At 36.1% G+C, this 23,393-nt stretch overlaps 1 protein-coding gene and 1 long non-coding RNA gene across 2 annotated transcripts; one reads left to right on the forward strand and one right to left on the reverse strand.

The window, feature by feature from the left end:
• Positions 1–3,694: 3,694 nt before the first annotated feature.
• Positions 3,695–6,404, forward strand: LOC121373208. The gene is made up of 3 exons (XM_041499684.1): positions 3,695–4,412; positions 4,926–5,431; positions 6,108–6,404. Exons 1-3 carry the CDS (start codon positions 4,214–4,216, stop codon positions 6,402–6,404), a joined length of 1,002 nt encoding a protein of 333 aa, XP_041355618.1. The 5' UTR covers positions 3,695–4,213.
• A 2,575-nt stretch (positions 6,405–8,979) lies between these two features.
• LOC121373425 lies at positions 8,980–23,132 on the reverse strand. Its single transcript, XR_005958082.1, has 4 exons — positions 20,172–23,132; positions 18,802–18,890; positions 11,398–11,599; positions 8,980–10,590 (listed from the first exon to the last, which is right to left on the reverse strand). It is a non-coding gene; the product is annotated as an uncharacterized LOC121373425 (long non-coding RNA).
• Between the last annotated feature and the right edge of the window lie 261 nt (positions 23,133–23,393).

The raw sequence follows: 23,393 nt of genomic DNA on the forward strand, positions 1-23,393 counted from the left end.
AGGGGTGGTAGTATTTATATCTGTGGTGTTTATGTTAATTGATACGCTGCAGGTAGGAGTTTTAGCCACACATGCTAGTATTGTCGTCTATGAGATTTGATTTGATAGTATACACCCTAGAGGACACCCGCTTCATTTTTGTTCCATTAGTAGCAAGGAATATTTTGTATGCACCATCCCACAGACAGGATAGCACATACCACAGCTGTTGATATACCAGTCGTAGTTCGTTAAATCTGATTAAAATTAGCTCTACTGGTCTACCAGTAGATCTAACAGCATTGCGTGGACTCTCATGTCCAGGTGACATTTCATCTATAAATAACGATTTAAATATCGACCAATTTCTGACCGTTCTAATATCTGTACTTGGTTAAATTTCATTTTATTTCCTAAAATATTTTTGTTTTTGTACGTACGAAATTATTTGAAGACAAAATCCAGTTTGGGCTTCTAACAAATATTAAGACAACCAGAAACATATTGAATATACAGACACTGATATTCTAAACAAGAAAATATATTTAATATGTAAGTTTAATCGTAGAAGTATTTTATTAGTCGGAAACATCTTACAATGCAGCAAACTCAGGAATGTCCCTTTAAGGGAAACATCTTACAATGCAGCAAACTCAGGAATGTCCCTTTAAGAGAAACATCTTACAATGCAGCAAACTCAGGAATGTCCCTTTAAGGGAAACATCTTACAATGCAGCAAACTCAGGAATGTCCCTTTAAGAGAAACATCTTACAATGCAGCAAACTCAGGAATGTCCCTTTAAGGGAAACATCTTACAATGCAGCAAACTCGGGAATGTCCCTTTAAGAGAAACATCTTACAATGCAGCAAACTCGGGAATGTCCCTTTAAGAGAAACATCTTCCAATGCAGCAAACTCGGGAATGTCCCTTTAAGGGAAACATCTTCCAATGCAGCAAACTCGGGAATGTCCCTTTAAGGGAAACATCTTCCAATGCAGCAAACTCGGGAATGTCCCTTTAAGGGAAACATCTTCCAATGCAGCAAACTCGGGAATGTCCCTTTAAGGGAAACATCTTCCAATGCAGCAAACTCGGGAATGTCCCTTTAAAAGGACTATTATTTGCTTAGAACAACAGGTCCACTGCTAAAGGTTCTCTCCTAAAGATTTTCCAACGATTATACAGTATACTGATTTGACCTTAGCACCGATTCCTCTTGTTGTTGGTGGAAATCATTTAGAAAACAAGTTGTTTTCTTCTTTGTCTCTATGAATGTATTTTGTTTGAAAAGCAAAGACAAATTATCTTGATTGCACTGCAAAGATTTCAGGCAAATAAGTATACAATTGATTTTAAATGGTAAACGTGTTCTATGTGAAGACGACAATAAAGAAATATTGTTTTTATGCATATATATGTATAAATAAAACAAAACATTTCCCTTAACTAGTAAATAATGCATGGATGTCTTTGTTTAGTCTCTACGTAATCAGATTGCGATGCTTTGTTTGTGTTTTGTGTTTTGATTGGAGCAAACCTTCTGATTATCGAACACACAGAACCTTTATTGAGTGCTTCCTTCTTTTCTTCTGTTTTCTTTTTCTTTCTCCCCTCCCCCTCTCTGTCTGTCTGTCTGTCTGTCTGTCTGTCTGTCTCTCTCTCTCTCTCTCTCTCTCTCTCTCTCTCTCTCTCTCTCTCTCTCTCTCTCTCTCTCTCTCTCTCTCTCTCTCTAAATTGCACGACTTGTGCCTAATACATTTCTTTGTTATTTTTTCAATCAATATTATGTTTTAATCAAACGATTACATACAATAGGTACATAATAATGCACCTCGAACACCCCTAAAGGTTCACTTGTTCAGTAACAAATTATACTTTTATATAACAAATATTAACAACTAGGAGAATTCATAGGAATAACAATAAACAATCTTGGCTTCCAATCTCACTCGATTAATAATTAACGTTAATTGTGCGGGTTTGTTTTTGTTGTCTCAGGTAATCATCAAACCAGTGACGTTAATTAGTACTGTGTGAAAACGAACGGATATTGCTACTGTCGTAACGACCAATCTTGCTAGCACAAACATAGAAAATAATTACTAAAGTTTTGTATTTTATTAATGATTTACTGTTGGGAGTCGCTCACTATTATTCAAGTTCGTATAAGTGCATATAACTTTAACATTGCAGAACACATTTCGCAATATCTCGAGATATTGCGGGAAAACTTGTACCTGGGACAGACGAACGGACAGACAAACAAATATAAAACATGTTGGCCTATATCTGTCTCGAGATACTGCGAAAAAAAATGTACGTGTGACAGATAGAAAGACAAATATAAAACATGTTGGCCTATATCCCTAATTTTCTTAAAGGGACATTCCTGAGTTTGCTGCATTGTAAGATGTTTCCAAAAAATTAAATATTTCTACGATTAAACTTACATATTAAATATATTTTCTTGTTTAGAATATCAGTGTCTGTTTATTCAATGTGTTTCTGGTCGTCTTAGTATTTGTGAAAAGTCCAAACTGGATTGTGTCTTCAAATAATTTCGTACGGAAAAAAATATATTTTAGGAAATAAAATGAAATTTAACCAAGTAAAAATATTATATTAGAACGATCAGAAACACGTTTAATATACAGCCACTAATATTTTATGCAGAAAAATATACCGGTATTTGATATGTAATTACAATCGTTAAAAAGTCTTTGTTAGTCGATAACATCTTAAAAATTGCATCAAACTCAGGAATGTCCCTTTAAAGAGTTTCTGAATGAAAAAAAAGAAGTATATATATATTGACTTTAATTGAGTACTTGGTGCGGGATCGAACTCAGTGGTTAAACCGCTCGCCTGATGTACTTGGAGTTAGGGGATTAATCCCCTTAGAGAATGCATTCCGTAATTATGTTTTCCCCGTCCCAACCAGTAGCCCACGACTAGTATATCATAGGCCGTAGTATATCCAGTCCTGTCTGTGGGAAAGTGCCTATAAAACGTGCATATCCATTACTGCTAATGGTAAACTATAGTGAGTTTCTTCTAAGACAACGAGTAAATAATTGCCACATGTTTGACATCCAACAGCCGATGATTAATAAATCAAGGTGCTCTAGTGGTGTCGTTAAACAACACGAACTTTAGCTTCAATTTAGTGCTTGGCTAAAATTTAGATGCAAAACATTATTTACATATTAGCAAACCGAAAAACTCGATAACATTTTAAAATGTTAATTTTGAGAGCTTTATCGTGCATTTTGTTTTCTGTGAAAGTTTATTAAAGGGACATTCCTGAGTTTGCTGCATTTTTAAAGATGTTATCGACTAAAAGAGTCTTTTTAACTATTATAATTACATATAAAATGTATTTTTCTGCATACAATATTAGTGGCTGTATATTAAACGTGTTTCTGATCGTTCTAATAGTTGTACTAGGTTAGATTTCATTTTAGCTTTTCTTTATTCGTACGTACGAAATTATTTGAAGACAAAATCCAGTTTGGACTTCTTACACATATTAAGACGACCAGAAAGACATTGATATTCTAAACAAGAAAATGTATTTAATATGTAAGTTTGATCGTAGAAATATTTTATTAGTTGGAAACATCTTACAATGCAGAAAACTCGGGAATGTCCCTTTAAGGACTCATTTCGAGAGCTTTATCGTGCAGTTTTTTGTTTGTGTCAATGAAGAGTTCAGGCGGAAAACCCGCTAAACGCCATCAACACAAAAAATGAGATTCATGCATCATACTGTAGCTTTCAGTGCCTAGTATCTGAAAATAAAATCATTTTAATGCAAAACTCGCAAAGTCCCATTATAAATCCTACCAAAAGCTTGGCATTTTTCGCAGAACCTGCAAAACGCCACAATGGCTCTTTTGCAAAAGCCGCAACATGCATTACGTCAACCAGAGCGCTGAATGATGTCACGTGATTTCAATATGGCGGCGTCCATGAACGCTTGCTTCTATCAGTGAAAGTTGTGGTTTGTGTATAATAATTTAGCATATACAATGGAAAATTGCGATGAATTAGAGGAACCCATTGTTCAATCATCATCGGGAAAGAAAAAACGCAGTGAACCAAAGAAAGCTGCGCGTTACTTAGCTAAACAGGTGACGGAAAGGTTTCACGTGTATCGTGTACACACACCATGGCCGGTTTCTGTACTTCTACTGCTCTGAATGAAAATGACTTGGCTTTCATAAAAAAACATGTGTATGCCACCACAGACAGTCAAACAGGATGCTGCTCTTCTTACACACATGACTGTGACTCAATGCAAGCGTCGGCGCCCAAGGGTAGATGATGAAGAAAAACAGAGAAGTAGGGGTATTAGTGTGAAATACAGTATACTGAAAGAAGATAAAAGTGAAGTGCCAGTTTGTCAGCCAACATTCTTGAGCATTTTTGGTAAGTACAGCAATTCACTACTCTTAAAAACAATCCCAACCAGTGCTCCAGTGCACAACTGTACAAGACCATGGTATGTATTATCCTGTTTGTGGGATGATGTATATAAAAAGTATTTTGATACTAAATCGAAATAAGAGTATAGCGGCAGTGAATTTCCTTTCTCAACATATGTGTGGTCCTTAAGCATATGTCTGACGAAATATAACCATATATAAAATGCTGAGTGCATTGTTAAATAAAAGATTCCTTTACTTTCTTGAAAATTAAAATAATTCTACTCCAGTCGCCTGTCTAGCCTTTGACCTCAGGATTTTATGAATGGCTTAATGGTTGGGAAATGCATTATTTTCAATGCAGAATTTGCCCCAAGATTGCACATTCTTACGCAGCTTTTTCTAATTCAGCTCTGACACTGTGACATGTCTGCAGATCTAATTTGACCCAAATATGTGTTCCTGATCAATAGCACTTTCTTCTAAACTAACACCACTGTGTTTTGTGTCATTTCAGGTATCAAGAAAGACCGTGTCCAGAATATTGCCAAGTACTGGTTACAAACTGGGCAAGCTCGACCTGAAAATCGTGGTGGCGCTCGTAACAGAGAAAAACATAACCTGAAAAAGGAGAGGATTCGCACTCATATTTCAACCTTTACATGCCGGGCTAGTCATTATGCCCGCCGCGAAGCACCAGGACGAAAATACCTACCTAGCGATCTAAGTGTAGCTAAAATGCACAAGATGTTCATCGATCAGAACCACGAACAAGTTTCGTACACCCTATATTGGAGTGTGTTTGTTTACGACTTCAACCTTGCATTTGGCCATCCAGCTAAAGATATTTGTTCCACCTGTGTTAAGTTCCGAATGCAGATTAAGAACCCAGAATTGTCTGAAGAGGAAAAGCGGGAACAGATCACCCTTTTCATGTTTCATCGACGCCGAGCCCATTCTTTTTATAACATTAGGAAATGCGGGAACAGATCACCCTTTTCATGTTTCATCGACGCCGAGCCCGTTCTTTTTATAACATTAGGAATGATGTGGGAACAGATCACCCTTTTCATGTTTCATCGACGCCGAGCCCGTTCTTTTTATAACATTAGGAATGATGTGGGCAACAGTTTGACGTGTGTTTTGATATTATGGAAAACTTGGTTCTGCCAAAATCGCCGATTGGACAGACTTACTATTCCCGCCAGTTATACCTTTATGTATTCGGTGTTGTCTGACACCATGGGAGAGGCGAGGCTCAGGGAACAGGGGATATTGATATTTTTGTTTGGATGGAGCACCAGAACAGAAATGATAGCAACATGGTAGCCTCAGCATTGCAACACTATTTTAGTTCTATCGCCAAACGAGATCTGGCTCAGACTGAATAACTCCATTTGTTCTCCGATTCGTGCTATGGACAGAACAAAAATATAAATGTTTTGTCCATTCTGTTTGCTCTCCGTAGTCAAATATATCCACAACTTACCATTAATTACCACTTTCCGATTCGTGGACATAGCTTCCTTCTGGCAGATCGAGCATTTGGAAGGATAGAACAGGATATACGTAAAAAAGAGGCAATACTATTGCCATCAGAGTACATTGACATTCTGTTCACGAGTATGGTAAAGACTGGGTGTGTTATGATTATAAAAGCGAGTCCGCTGCATTTTGTAAAACACAACGCTCATTTAAGATCAGTGATGCTAGGGTACTCCAGGTTGCTGGGGAGAAGATAGGTTTCAAACCTTCGTATGCTGGGGATTTCTGCCTCCATGCAGTTCTCAAAAGAGGGCAAAAGTGGAGTCAGTTCCAACCAACACTTGCCCCTGACATCAATTGTGTCAAACCTGCCAAGAAGAACGACGTTCTTAAACTTCTCGATGAACTTGGAGTAAATCTGGCGGTGCAGAATTTCTATGAAAATGCTCTGTGTGGTGTCCATGATCAAAATGGCGGGATTCAGGATCTGGAGGACAGTGATAACAACTGAGGACTAGGCCACGTCAGATGTTTTTCGTGACCACAGAGACTTTAAAATATTACTCTTTTATCTTTAAGAATTTTACAATAATTTATTCACACAAATGGAATAGAATGCTTAGGGGATTGGCCGAAGAGGTAATACCTTTATGCATGGCCCAGGAAGTATGACATTGCTCTTGCTTTTCAGAGTCATGTGAACTGTTTTAACACCATTCTACATTACTATGACAATTTCGAATAAAAATGCCATTTAATTGGAACAATCTCCCACCACTTCCTGAGGCCACCCATGCCCTATTTTCTCACAACTGACAACTGTTATTATGCTGTTCTGAAGTTTCTTTCATAATTTCTAGCATATTTTTTATATTGTTCCCACTGCTACACGAAAAGAGGTAAAAATACTTAGAGGCTTTTGTATTTGAATGTTCGTTTGGAAACTAGATGAACAAAGAAACATAAAATTATATCTGGCCACGCACAACTGTAATCAGCCTGCACGTGCAGACACATGTTACTCTATGAACCAGTTCATTATGTCATTGGTGTTACCGGACAAGTGGGGTAGTTCAGCAGTGTGATTCAATTGGTTTATAGTGATCAAGAGCACATGGATGTGTTATTTGGGTGTCCCTAATAACATATATGGAATAACTTTAGAATTAAAAACTATCCAAGGGTGTAATTGTGCATTTCCACATGGATATTTTGTATGTGACTTAAATTATACACTGTGGCAGTTTTAATTATATAAAAAATATGGAGTCCTTCAAAATAAATTTCATCAAAGGTAGAAGATATGCTTTCCTAAATAAACAATTTAAATTTCAAAAATAAAGTTTCTTGAGAAATGACAGCTAGAATATCCTTGCGTAACACCAATGACAAAACAAGTAACACCAATGACAATGTGTAACACCAATGACATTCAAGACTGTATCCTGGAAATACTATTATTCTTGAGACTACCACTACACTACTTATTAGCAAAATTATGTAATTAATATTTCCTTAAATGTGTTTTTTCTTCTGTTTTTTCTTCTTCTGCCTACAACTATTAAAGGCCTATTAGAATAATTGTGTGTTTCTGTATTGATAAGATACGGCCGGTCAGACAGTTTAAAAAATATACTAAATTAGTAAATAATTTTAATTTTGTTTAAATATTAAATTAAATATTTATTCATTCATTAATTTATGTAGTTATTTTTGTGTTTATATTACGCTCAAAATCTATTTTACTGTATACTTGTATTCCCAATAACGAGTAAAAAGTTATAATCCTACTTTTGCTTTTACGCAAGCGCTGCAAAACTGTACGTTAAATGTTCCAAATATTTTCATAAAACGAGGACGCCGTATAAATACGTGATGTCATTCTAATGTTTTCAGTGCATACACTATACAACAAATCAAACAAATTATGTCACTATTCAGGAAATAAATCAAAAGAACTGCGTCATTATTCAAGAGTTAACTATTTCCTTTTAACTAAAAAGCTATTTTAATGCATGATATTCAATATTTTTCAAAAATATAATTTAAATAGCCTTTATTGGAAATGAAAACATACGTAATGTAATTTTCCGATATTTAAAGGGACATTCCTGAGTTTGCTGCAATTTTTAAGATGTTATCGACTAACAGAGATTTTTTAACGATTGTAATTACACATCAAATGTATTTTTCTGCATAAAATATTAGTGGCTGTATATTAAACGTGTTTCTGATTGTTTTAATATTTGTACTAGGTTAAATTTCACTTTATTTCCTAAAATATATTTTTTTCATACGTACGAAATTATTTGAAGACAAAATCCAGTTTGGGCTTCTTACAGATATTAAGACAACCAGACACACATTGAATATACAGACACTAATGTTCTAAGCAAGAAAATATATTTAATATGTACGTTTAATCGTAGAAATATTTTATTAGTCGGAAACATCTTACAATGCAGCAAACTCAGGAATGTCCCTTTAACTACAACTTGGTAATACATTTTCGGTATGATTTTAACTTGTCTTTATGATAAAGTTAACCTCTTAAACAGGAAAGGTTAGTAGTTTCTAACTGCGTTTAGCATTTGGAAAAATAAAATTTTCGCGCATGCGCCGTTCGACATTTTCAATTTTTAAAAACAACTACATGATAAAATATATATTTCTGAACTATGCACAATGGACGAACACTTTGTTTAAAAAAAAAATTTTTTAAAGGAAAAAATCAGTTTGTCCAACGTTCCGGTCCGGTCCGCGTTTTACCAAAGGTTCCACAGTGAACGCCTTTTTCATACTATGTAATTTACTACATTATGCTATTTATTTCTGAGCCGATTGTTTTATAAATTAGACACAAAAATATTTCCAAAACACTTTTACTTGTCTTCTTACGTCAAACCAAACTGGAATTATTAACAAAGAGAGAGAGAGAGAGAGAGAGAGAGAGAGAGAGAGAGAGAGAGAGAGAGAGAGAGAGAGAGAGAGAGAGAGAGAGAGAGAGAGAGAGAGAGAGAGAGACCCACTGAAATTGTAGAAGGATGGGACGGACTATAGTAAACTTAATGGTTTTAGGGGTTTGTAAAGTTTTGTATTTAGATACTTACTTGTCTGAACTTTATTGTTAATGGGAATCTTCACTTAACTGTGAAGAAAAACCTCACAAATGAACGACAAGCAGACGGCAACAACTCGGATGTTAATTGCGCGAACCAAGCATAACGCAGTTAGGGACGTTGAAGATATACTCTTTACAGTCCACCAAAATATTTATTATGCTGCTGCACAAGTCCCTTTAATTTTCAAATCATCTTCAAAAATATGCAAAGCGAGGAAAACGGCGTCTTATTCAAACGCATTGTCATTGGTGTTACTAATGGTCATTGGTAACACCAATGACAGGTAACACCAATGACAAATAAGAGCATAATTAATTCATGCTATCTAAAGAAACAGTTGACAAAACTGAAAAAGTGCATGCTGTAGCAGACATACGATGTCTACACTAACATACAAAAAGTTTCTTAAAATTATTAACCATTACATAAATACGATCGTAAAACCAATGACAGTGAATAAACCTACTTTTATATTTTGACAACACACATTCATGACAGTTAAAGAAAACTATTCACAACTGTTCATATGTCTGATGTTTTTGAGAAGTAAATTCGATGGGCGACATCTACCGGTGGAATGTTTCATCCAGAGAGCATTTATTTTCTTTTGTTTACTCATAAGTATATAGGCTACAGTAACACCAATGACATAAAACTCCAAGGACAAGCTTATATTGCCCACCATCTTTTGAATACGGAAAATATTTACAAGAATCTTTAGTGAGTAAGTCAGCCATCAGTACGTATTACATTAAAGGTATTCAGTGTCATGTCTTCTGTTATATATTTTAGCAGTGCATGTTATGTATAGTGTTATGCTAGAGACAGGTAACACCAATGACATTTTACGCTAATTTCGAATAAAATCTCTATCAAAGCTGATAACCAGAGAGAAATAAAATGCTATAACAGGATGATATTATTAATAAGGTATTGTTAGAGACAACAAATTTAGTTTTTTATATATAAATAAAAAAGAAATTGTACAGGGACATAAAAGTGACACTTTCTGTAGAATGACCACATATATATGATATAATTTAACAAAAAAAAGGAAACGAAAGGAGAACAGGATTGAGGGGAGCGGATATGGTGTGAAAAAGATTTTTTTTTTTTAAATCTATTTTCAAACAAGCTAGTTGTTTTCATTTAGGGTTTTTTCTGTTGGTGATAAAAAGTTCAAATAAAAAGGTCAAGCCAAGGGGTCCATTGTTTATGGAATGTTTGATAGTTATAATTTTGAAAAAGATTATATTTTTCAATATTAAAAAGACATATTTTAAAGTTGTTTATATTGATTTTTTTTTCTGTATTTTCAAACTGTAAATATAATATTTGATGTTAATATTGTCGCTCCCAAACAGTGATAACAGAAAAAAAGGAGAAAACCCCCAACACTTGGCGATTATGCAAGGTGTTGTGAATTGAACGTATGCTCTGAGGCAAATTCATGAATATTCATGAATAGACGAATTTCAACCAGATAATTGTAGTGTCAAAGAGGATATGGACTTTCGAAATCACTTCTGGTGACGTCACGGGAAAGTTGATAAGAGATATTCCATCAACGGTGACCTAAAAGTAATGAGAAGAGATGTTTTGTTAAAGTTACTTCCAATATATTGTTCAATCTGCGACTATTAGTTATGTCTGGTTAACAACGCCCAGCACTTGGTTAATAATCGGAAAGAGTTCCAAATTTCTTTATGAGTCGAAAGCAAAATACCGGAAGATTCATAAACACTGTGTTTCTAATTTATTTACACTCGGACCGTTGCACAACGGCATGGAAGGAATAATTATATACATATACATTTACGTGACCTGACCTGACGTGACCTGACCTGACCAAAACACCATTTTGTCCTTTTGAATTGCCTAATCTACACCTCACAACGGTGATGGATTCTATACTTGTGGTATATGAGCACGTTACAGTAGTTATCTATCTAACTAAAAGGCAAAAGTTATTGTGACATGGATTGTTTGGAGTAATAAATTTGTGAATGGATTATGGATGTAAGCCAGAGAAAATGTGCATGAAACAGCTGGAAGAAATGCAACCAAGCAGTTGTTGCAGCGATTGCATGCTTTGTGCAAGAAACATGGAGTATTCGGGAGAAATCCTGTCCAGTGTTCACCATAAAAGGCCAGACATTCAGTCGCAAATCAGTATTGCCACTTTGTGCAGCCTTCAGAAGTCCAGAAGTAAAGAAAACCCCACCATTAGTGAACTGTTTGATGCAATTTCGTCATACCACTCCTCAGTGAAAATGACAGATGGCGAGTCATAGCCTTTTAGTATATTACCGTATCTACGTGAAAAATCTAGCTAGTACAATCCAGTGAGTACGAATACAAAATATAATTCTGCGAACGTACCACAAGCCCATTTCCCGCAAGTTTTACTCTGATTTCAAACGTCTGTCCGACTAGAAACGGAAACGAGTTGACAACGACCTGTTTACCCCATGCCTGGTTGATTCTGGAGTTGAACACGACTTTGTTTACCATGTTAACGGCGTCAAACCGCACATCCATAACCAGGTGTAAATCCACATGATGTTGCAGTTGTACTGTAAAACTGAAAACAAAACACACACACAAAATCATCAATAATTCTGAGAGTATTGCTAAAGCAATATATGTCCCATACCAAGCCAATCTAATTAAAATTAGCTCCACTATTACGTGTGGATCTAACACCAGCCAGTTGGAGCTCATGTCCATCAATCAAAACTTTACTTGCAGAATCATGCCAGTGATTTAAAAATAATTTGAAACATTCCGAATTATCCTGAGGGTATACGACATGTTTCGTGTGAATTACGAATGCCTTAAAACATGTTTTATTTTATAAAATAAATAATTTGTAATGTAAAATTGAAGACTGATAACCCACCCCGTACGTATTGGTATGGTTCGCGTATTGCGGCCACTAAAATAGACTCGCCCGATATTTTTAGAATTTGTATGCTCTCAAATAACGTTATAAAAGGCGAAGTGTGATTGGTCAATATTTAAATTATTATTTACAGACGAAATGTTACCTGGACATTGGGGACTACGCAGTGTTGTTAGCAATCCGATTAAAATTAGTTCTACTGGTCTAAATAAGGCATTCGTAATTCACATGAAACATATCGTATACCCTCAGGATAATTCGGAATATTTTCAAATTATTTTCAAATCACTGGCATGATTCTGCAAGTAAGGTTTTGATTGGTGGATATGAGCTCCAACTGGCTGGTGTTAGATCCACATGTAACAGTGGAGCTAACTTTAATTAGATTGATACCGAGCCCAACAACTGTTCAAGCGCCATAAATCTGGCAAAAATGAATGCTAAACTTGATATGTAACAGTACACTATACATAAAATGCTTAATATATTAAGGAATTGCAAAAAAATAACACATAAAAATACACACAAAAATAACACATAAATGAATGAATGAATGAATGTTTAATGACACCCTAATACAAAAATACACATCAGCTATTGGGTGTCACAAATGGTAAGTATATAAAAAATATTTAAAAAACCCCAAACGCGTGCGCGCACACACACACACACACACACACACACACACACACACACAGTACCATACCTAACCTAATTGGTATAACAAATGCTGTGAAGACAGGCAATGGCCTCTGTAAAGCTGCAAGAGAAGATATCAGGGATACATTCTGTGGTATCCAACAAAGGCCCCTTTCAAAGAGCATATGGTCATCTCCTGCAACACTGGTGGGTAGGTTCTGAATATCCATTTGGAATACCCGTTAGAACATATCATTATTACAATTAACCATTGACGTTAACAAAAACTATCAAAATGGGCCCCCATAACTATCTTCTGCTCAAAGGTGACACAATTGGTATCAATCGAATTAAAATAGCTCCACTATTACATGTGGTTCTAACAGCAGCCCGTTGAAGCTCATGTCCAGTTGACCTTTCATTCGACCAATCAAAACCTTACTTGCAAAATCATGCCAGTGATTTGAACAGAATTTGAAAACATTTGGGATTATGTCGAGGGTATACGAAATGATTCGGGTGAATTACGAAGTATGCTGGAAACTAATTGCAATATAAAATTAGTTTCAAGACGAAAAAAAAGGTCTGGTATAGCCATAAAATCTGTTTATACTAGTATACAATCCAGAGTTTATTACTGCACCCCCCCCCCCCCCCCCCCACACACACCTCGGATTTTTTTTCAATGTTGAAATAGACCAACAAGTTCACCTATTGCATAAATAGTCTCGCCCGATATTTTTAGAATTTGTATGCTCCCGAATAACGCTATAATAGGCGAAGTGTAATTGGTCTATATTAAAATTGTTATTTATAGATGAAATGTCACCTGGACATGGGAGTCCACGCAATGCTGTTAGATCTACTGGTAGTCCAGTAGAGCTAATTTTAATCAGATTGAATTTGTCTGAGAAGTGCTCAGACGTCATTGAGACAGGTTGTCAAACATCAGGAAGGTTCACAAAGAACACCAACACATATTCGATATGAAAGACAGGCAACGGTCGGTTAGAAGCCCGTGTACACCTACAAGAGAGAATATCAGCTATTTATCCTGCAACCACTGCTTCTATTGACGGATTATGACGACGATTGAAACAAAGTCATAAACGTATACTAGCAGATTATGACGTTTGACGTCATTCATATAACGTCACACGCATACCTACATTACAAAATCGCTCATTTGACCTCTAGGTCATCGTACAATGTGGCTGAAATAATAGAAATAATAGCTTTTCCCCTTAATTTTTATGGTCTGCAGGATAAAGATCATAACTAGTTAATGACGCCGGATATGTGCTTTATCCTGTTCAGGCCGAATGAGAAATTTTCCCATTCTTACTTTCACAGGATAAAGCAGATATCCGACGTCATTAACTAGTTATTGTCTGCTTATCCAGACATTCTGCGGTATCCAACAAAGAGCAAATGGCATAGAAAATTCCCAATTTGATATGTGAATGTTCTTGTAATTATGTCCGGTTTTGGTAAATGTATCGTTATATGACCTCAGAACATCCTATTTATTAACAATCCTGGATAAATACCAGGTTCTATACAAGAGCCTATTTCACTAAACATCGTAAATTTACGTTTACGTGTAAAACTTACACCTGTCGTACGTCTACTTCTACGTGTACGTTTACTCCATTTCACGAAGCTGGTCGTATAAATACTACTAACTTACTTTGCACGTAAATTTACGTCTGTTTTCTTTTGTAGCTCCTTTAGCAGAAATTTGACATCTAAAGCCGATTATTAATAAATCAATGTGCTCTAGTACTGTCGTTAAACAAAACAAAACTTATAACTTTTAAAAGAAAGAACGAATAAACTTGATAAAGTTTGGAAACTACCGTTTCCGGTGTACCAACACATGGCTGTACTGTACCAAATAAAATCCTATAGGCGACAATGTTATGGGTCAATTCACTATATTTGCTCTGGGAGTGGGGGGGGGGGGGGGGGGGGGGGGGGCACTGATGGATTTTGATTACAGTGGTAAACATTAATGTGATAGAGAAAGAAAGAAAGAAATGCTTTATTTAAAAACGCATTCAACACATTTTATTTTCGGTTATATGGCGTTAGACATATGGTTAAGGACCACAGATATGGAGAGAGGAAACCCACTGTCGCCACTTCATTGGCTACTCTTTTCGATTAGCAGCAATGGTTCTTTTATATGCACCATCCCACAGACAGGGTAGTACGTACCACGGCCTTTGATATACCAGTCGTGGTGCACTGACTGGAACGAGAAATAGCATCTGCACTATATATATATATATATATATATATATATATATATATATATATATATATATATATACATGTATATATATATATATATAAATAATAATAAAAAAAATGGTGATTTCAATTCGTGTTTTCCAACAAAGTAACCGGCCTCGGTGGCGTAGTGGTTAGGCCATCGGTCTACAGGCTGGTAGGTACTGGGTTCGGAACTCAGTCGAGGCATGGGATTTTTAATCCTGATACCTACTCCAAACCTTGAGTGAGTGCTCCGCAAGGCTCAATGGGTAGGTATAAACCACTTGCACCGACCAGTGATCCATAACTGGTTCAACAAAGGCCATGGTTTGTGCTATCCTGCCTGTGGGAAGCGAAAATAAAAGATCCCTTGCTGCCTGTCGTAAAAGAGTAGCCTATGTGGCGACAGCGGGTTTCTTCTAAAATCTGTGTGGTCCTCAACCATATGTCTGACGCCATATGACCGTAAATAAAATGTGTTGAGTGCGTCGTTAAATAAAACACTTCTTTTTTTCTTTCCAACAAAGTAGTAGATATACTGCAAAAAGGGTCTGCATATAAAATGTCCACCTCTTAGTTCGGCAACTAAAATTTTGCGCCCACTAACCAGTGGACCGTTAGCACTACCCGAGTCCCTTCCACTAGTCCAGAATGTTGCGCCCACTAACCAGTGGACCGTTAGCACTACCCGAGTCCCTTCCACTAGTCCAGAATGTTGCGCCCACTAACCAGTGGACCGTTAGCACTACCCGAGTCCCTTCCACTAGTCCAGAATGTTGCGCCCACTAACCAGTGGACCATTAGCACTACCCGAGTCCCTTCCACTAGTCCAGAATTTTGCGCCCACTAACCAGTGGACCGTTAGCACTACCCGAGTCCCTTCCACTAGTCCAGAATGTTGCGCCCACTAACCAGTGGACCGTTAGCACTACCCGAGTCCCTTCCACTAGTCCAGAATGTTGCGCCCACTAACCAGTGGACCGTTAGCACTACCCGAGTCCCTTCCACTAGTCCAGAATTTTGCGCCCACTAACCAGTGGACCGTTAGCACTACCCGAGTCCCTTCCACTAGTCCAGAATGTTGCGCCCACTAACCAGTGGACCGTTAGCACTACCCGAGTCCCTTCCACTAGTCCAGAATTTTGCGCCCACTAACCAGTGGACCGTTAGCACTACCCGAGTCCGTCGTAATCCATTCGCTACATGTACGGTCTCAAAAAAGAGACTGGTTAACCACTCGTCAAGTTTCAAAGACAACAGGCCAGAAGACCTGTCAGACGATTACTGCTGACAGATGATCACGAGGCTGCTCGTTTAGCCTGGTGTACAGCCAGGGACCTAGCCTGCTGAAGAAAGATTCGTTTAATGTTGTTTATCACAGATGGCAGAGCACATACACGTATATTGTGGCGTAGAAACACAGCTTACACAAATGAACATTCTAGTGCAGGTTCCATTTGACGGCGGGTCGGTAATGGTGTGTGCCTGTTTCTCATATGACTGTAAACTTCAGCTGTTCATATTTGAGAGTCAACTTCAGTTTGAGAGGGGTATCTTGTGGCGTGCCATATTTCGATAACCACGATCTTCTTATATGGATAACAAGGAAGGAAGGAAGGAAGGAAGGAAGGAAATGTTTTATTTAACGACACACTCAACACATTTTATTTACGGTTATATGGCGTCAGACATATGGTTAAGGACCACACAGATATTGAAGGAGGAAACCCGCTGTCGCCACTGCATGGGCTACTCTTTTCGATTAGCAGCAAGGGATCTTTTATATGCACCATCCCATAGACAGGATAGCACATACCACGGCCTTTGATGTACCAGTCGTGGTGCACTGGCTAAATACATGGATAACAATGCCAAATTCCAGTATGCTCGTGTCGTAATGGATTTCGTACGTCAGACCAGCAGGAAATCCAGATCTCAACCCAGTGGACACGTTTGGGACCTTTTAGGGTTTCACGTACGTCAGAGGTTTCCAGCAGTAAAGAACGTGGTCCAAGTGGACCAGGAGTTCCACCAGAACTCGAACAGACTGCCCAAAAACTGATACATCATCTTATCCATTTGGCGAGGAGACATCCTAATGGAACTTGCTGGCTACACTGCTATTATCACTGTCCTGGTTAATTTTGTATTCCTATAGGATTGCATGTGTAACACAATAATGTTATCAGTTGTAGTCGTGGAATCCTCAGTTTTTTAAAGAACGTTTTATCTTAATCTGAACGATACAACCGTAATACATAAACAAGGCTGTATCTCTGCACAATGATTAGTCGAATGGGTATTTGTCACAATAGTGGTCTATAGGACAGCCACTGCCGAGGAGATACTTTATAGGATATTTCACCCTTTTTGCATCGCCACAAAGAGGTCTGTCACTCCCAGACTTGTTTAATAAATCAAAACTAGAATTGGACATACCTCATTAGAATAAGTACAGCTGTGATGACATGCACCAGTGTTCGAAATAAGCACTTGTCCGTTTGTCCCAACAAGTGAAAATCTATTCGGACAATCAAAATGTGCATTGGTGGTTGTCCAGTAGAGAAGTAGAAATTTTCAGTGCAATTTTATTTTGAGCAATCACAAACATCATCCTAGTACTTGAATAAAAGAAATAATTTAATTTGGACAAATTATTCATATTTCTATCACTGTGCACTAATGGATCACTGTCATAACAGTGATGATGTCAGGTGTTCGCGAAAAGTGACCATATCCTGCTCCACAGGTGGCACCCGCCATGAGTACTACCACCATAGCTGCCAAGTCAGTCTCTTCATCTAATTTATATTCCTCTTTTGTGGTTCTTTTTAAAAATGTGTATATAGCTAATTTGAATTATCTTTGTATATTATACGAACAACTCCTGTTGTCATCCTGTCACTGTAAATACCCACTGTACAATAATTCCTCATATGCTGTCCTTTGACGGCCTGAATGTACCGAAATAAAGCTGGCCGCACACTGTCCTTGCGGGTTACGGTTTTTGACCGGCGCCTTAATCGCCGGCGTCATTTACAAACGATTTTATTTTGATTTCTGCGGTCATTGCTGCGCCAATGACCACCGGCATGAAATCACTGCGACATGGCCACGGCGTTATCCGCACACCAAGGCTTGTGGCTCTGTGATTCATGGTGGCGATCAAAACCCGTAGCTCGCAAGGGCAGTGTGCGGCCAGCTTAAAGTTTCAAAGTTATTGCCTTTTCGAACACATGCTTATAACAATTTATGACATATAATTCCAATCTGTAAATATTATATTGTTATAAATGCTTGGATTGGTCCAAATAATATCATGTGACTTCATAGATCCAATCGACATTCATAGATCCATGAACATATTTTTGCAATACTTTCGGCAAAGCTTAAAAAAATAAATAGATCGTTTCGGCTGGGTTTGTTTTATGATTAAAATTAATAAATAACTGTTATTAGTGTTGAATCAGTAAATGTTAATGTATGTTGAAAAAGCATCCAGAAATATTTTTAAAAAGTTATTTGTCGTAAAAATTGCGAGAATTGTTACTGTTGATTCGAAAAATAAAACGCATTTCGTGCCACATTTTATTATATACATTTAGTGATATATCTTAAAATATCAGTGAAATAAAAGTGTTATCAGCCACTCAGTGAAGTGACGATAACAGTTTAGAGTGAAAATTTCACTATTTTACTCTAAAATGAGTTATCATCACTGTAGAAAGTGTTATCTTCACTGTAAGAAAGCCGGTACTATTTTGCTTCTGGTATTTTAAAAATAAAGGTAAATTGCCAAACGTTATATAATAAGTAGAAAATTTCATGTTGTTTTGTCAAATGTGATTTATATCTCATCGAGTGAAGTTTGCAATAATACCACACTCGTATGAGATATAAATCATATTTAACAAAAACATGACATAACCTCTATGTATTACATTCTACAACAGGAAATATCTTACTGTTTACTAGAAGCCTTCGGTGTTCCACTGAAGATCATCTCCCACCCATCTCTCATGGGTTCTGGCAGATTTGCAAAGAAATTTGTATTCTGTAAAATTAATAAAAACAAGCACAGTCAGTTTAATTATGATGTATTACATGTGTATGTCATAAACAGACGACCGGTCAGATAGAAATACCAGGTTTTCAGCTTGTATATATGCAAAACAAAAATGCCCTATCAACCAGACGTTGGTATTTATAGGATATTAAACGCGCTTCCATTTCGCATCATGTTTATGTCCCGAGTAAAAAATATTTTACAAGGGTCATAAATATGATACGAAATGGTAGCGAGTTTAATATCTTATTTATTACCCGTAATCGATCTTAATTTGTAACACTAAACTAATTTTTTGGTCTACGGCCACGTTTTATACCCGGAACTGTAATTTATGCAAAATGGCGGCCAAATGTCGTCATTTGTCAAGAATAATTAAGTTTTTATAGCATATACCCCGTGAAATATATCAATATACAGCTTTTTGGGGGTTGTAGAAGACGAACATGACACTTGTAAATAGCATAGATGTCATACAGATCATTTATGCATTAAAATACAGTATTTCTCTACAGGTTTTTAATCAGATGGATCGCACACTTAGTAACTGGTTCATGTGCTCAAAGAAAATATTTTATACCAACACATCTTGCTTAAAATGGATGACAGAATCCTAGGGACCATGTTGTTTTGTCTGTATACACAGTGTAAAGAGAAAACAACAACAAAACCTGTTCACTAACCTTGAGGACTACCAACATTTTAGCAAATTTCAATCAAAAATAAAAACCGGTGGCTACCTAATCAGCAGAATGCTTTCTGTATGCAAAGCACCAGAAAAAGACTTCACTGAACTACAAAGGATTTGCGAATACAGCAATGGCGTTCCAGAGTTAGCATCAGCAGGTTTCTAGGGAAAACCACTTTTATTCTTCAATATGTGTGTTTGATCGACTTGGTTTTTTTATTTTTTGTTATCCTCGTTATTTGTTGATGTCTTTCCATCATCTTTGCTTTTTGGTTGTTTGGATAACATGCCTGTAAATTTCTTTTCAGTATGTTCCTTTCATGTTGTACTTTGTATTTTATGTTATTGTCAATCATGAACATTGTTTTCTAGTCGTTGTTTAAATCTTTTAAGATTGTTTACACGTAGGCAATGCTATTGTGCGATTGTTTTGATAATTCTTAATGACGCTTCTTCCAAAGTTTTCTCAATTGCTTGGACAAATCTTGAAGATTGTTCGTTAATGTGTAGCCTTGATGGTAATTTTACTTTTAAGCCTTTCGGAATAATGGAAGCTTCAATATATTTATCAAGGTACTCACTGTGGAGGTGATGTTTTAGCTGCTTATTGACTAATTGTAATAGTTCCTGTTCCGTATTGAAAGTATTCCTGTTTGTCATGGTATAAATAAGAAAAATAACCTGTAGAACTGGATCTGAAGATACGACTATGGTAGTAATTAGTCTTCTAATGAAGTCGAATTATAACAAAATTACATTTAAAAATAAATAAATAATAAAACTACTACCAACAGTTCAGTTATTTAATAATGACATGTTTCGGCATATTGCCTTTTTCAAATTAACAATAAGATGACGTAACGTTATCCTGACGTCATTCTCATCATGACGTCATTGAGACAAACAGATTATTATTTATTTTTTATACACTCTCATTTCCATTATTGTAATATTGTTTTATCAATTTGTACAGGATCTGCGTAGATACAACAGTAGTCTAAAAACAGCAGGTTAATGCATTGAAAAGTAGCCGTCAAAACAGACATTAGACCACTAACTGAACATATTGAAATTTTAAGAACAATGTCACATTTTAAATAGAAAAAGGTAATAATAAGTGTATAAATGCATTTTATAGCAATTTTGTTAAATTGCTATAAAGACAAGATTATTTAATTAATTATAGAACATGGAAACACAAAGTAATGTCACTGTACTGCATTGGATATTTATAACGTTACTGAATGCCTAAGATGTGTTTACATGAAATATAACGTTATCATTAAGTCCATGTGGCGTTTTGGTTCTCATTTCGTGTATCCAAAAAGTTTCTCTAACTAGTCGATGATGTTCATCATTGCTAAATACTTGTTCAATAGGCATAAAAGAAAAGTTAGATATGGAATGATAATTCGTATTAAAGTGGGTATTAACCAACGTAGATTTGCTAGGATATAAATTGATGTCGCTACGATGTCCATTCATACGTAAAGACAGCTTATCCCCTGTTTGTCCTACATATTGCATACTACATTTTGTGCAAGTGATAAGATAAATCACGTTTGAAGAACAGCATGTCATAGTATGTTTTATGGGATAAATGCGTCCAGTTTGACTGCTTTCAAAGTGCGTTTTTTCTTAAAGGAATTTGTAATTTTTACATTTACTTTTACCACATTTTAATGCAGAGTGCTTTTTATTATCATCATTAGATTGTAGTTTAGAATGAACAAGCATATCTTTAAGATTATGTGGTCTTTTAAAAGCAACAATTGGTTTACTTTGTGCTAGTATGTTGAGTTTACTTGACTGTTCGAGAATTCCCCAATATCTGTGTAATATATGGCCAATATTTGGTAGGCATGGGTTGTATGTTACGACAAAAGGTATCATTGTTTCTTGTTCAGACGTAGATGCAGGAGATTCGATATGTTTTTCTTTGGGTCCAATTAATGTTTTTTCTATAGCATTATTTACAATGGCAGGAGGGTAAAGTCTATTCAAGAAGTGTTTTTTCAAACTATTTAGTTCAGTTTGTAACGTGTCACTGTTTGAAATGATTCTGGTGTACCTTTTAGCTTGACTGAAAAGAATTCCTTTTTTACATGCCTTGGGGTGAGCTGATTTGAAATGTAAATATTGGTGTGTGTTTGTTACTTTTGTGTGAACAGTTGATGAAAAAGACCCACTATCTGTTTTAATGACATCGACATCTAAAAATGTAACTTTATTCCTTGAATATGTGTATGTAAATTGAATGGTAGGGTGCTGTTGATTGGCAGATTCAATGAATTTATTAAGATCTTGTTCAGAATGGTCCCAAATAAAACATATTTCATCTATATATCTAAGCCACAGTAGCGGCTATCTAACACATTTGCTCAGCAGAACATTTTCAAAACAACCCATAAATAAATTAGCATAACTAGGGGTCATTCTTGTACCCATTGCAGTGCCTTGTATTTAGATAAAGTTTTCACCATTAAATTGAAAATTATTTGATTCTAATATTGTTGCAACTAGTTTACTAATTGTTTTAATGGGTATGTTGGAGTTGTAATTATCACCAGTTAGAGTTCTTTCCCTTCGTTGTGAGGAATGTTTGTATATAAAGATGAAACGTCCATAGTTACGAGGAATGATTCTTTGGATACATTTGGTATATTACGCAATTTTGTAAGAAAGGCCGATGTGTCACGTACATATGAGTCTAATTTTTCGACGTGTGGCTTCAGAATGTCATCTATGAGACACGAAATACGTTCTGTTGGTGAATTACATCCGGATATGATTGGGCGTCCTGGATATCCCAGAGGGAGATCTTTATTAACAGTTTTGTGTACTTTAGGTAAAATGTAGAACTGTGGAGTCTGACGTTCCTCATGTTTTAAACATTTAAATACATCCTCTGTAATTTCTTGATTATTGCGCATTTGATGTATTATTTTGCTAACAGTTTTTATATGAGCCTCAGTTAAGTCTGTTTCTGTTTGTTTTTGTTGCAAAATCGTTTGTCTGATAGCTGTCTCTTGACTTCTGCAATATAACTGTCTTTGTTCATAATTACAATGGTAGAACTTTTGTCGGCTTTTTTATGACTATTGAGTCATCCATTATTAGTTTCCTTAGAGCCTTCCTTTCACTTTTTGATATATTTCCAAAATGTTTCTTTTTGTTATTTTCTTTCAATATGCTTTGTGTTATAATGTGTATGAAGATGTCAAGACATTGGTCTCTTCCGGGAGGTGGTGTCCAACTTGAATGTGGCCTAAACTTGGAAAATAATAGTTTGTATTTGTCATCATTATTAGCATCATTATCATTAGTAATATGTTTGTTTGCCGAAATATTCTATTAACCGTAAACGTCTACAGAATTTGAATATATCACCCGCTAAAATATTTTGGTTAGCGGGTTTGGGATTTGGACAAAATGACAATCCTTTTCCTAAAAGTTTGTACTCTATATCGTTTAGCTTTTTGTTGGAAATGTTAATTATGTTCTTCTTTGCCATTTTGATTTCGTCATGTTTGCGTTTAATACGTTTCCATTTCGCCCGGTTTTTGGTGGAGATAAATCTGCGATTTCTACTAACCTTGTTAGTTTGATTAGGGTTTTGTTTATGTGTGCTACTATCTCGTCCTTCGTCTGCATCCGATTTATCGGTTTCAGATTGTTGTTTCTTTTTCTGAGAAGAACTGTTTTCCACTCCGATCCATTTTGTTCGGGTTTTTTAACATTGTGTGATGTTTTAACATTCCTATTTTTGTTGTTTGTTGCCTTCTCCTTCTCTTTAGATTGCA

This window comes from Gigantopelta aegis, chromosome 5, assembly GCF_016097555.1.
Source record: "Gigantopelta aegis isolate Gae_Host chromosome 5, Gae_host_genome, whole genome shotgun sequence".
NCBI lineage: Eukaryota > Metazoa > Mollusca > Gastropoda > Neomphalida > Peltospiridae > Gigantopelta > Gigantopelta aegis.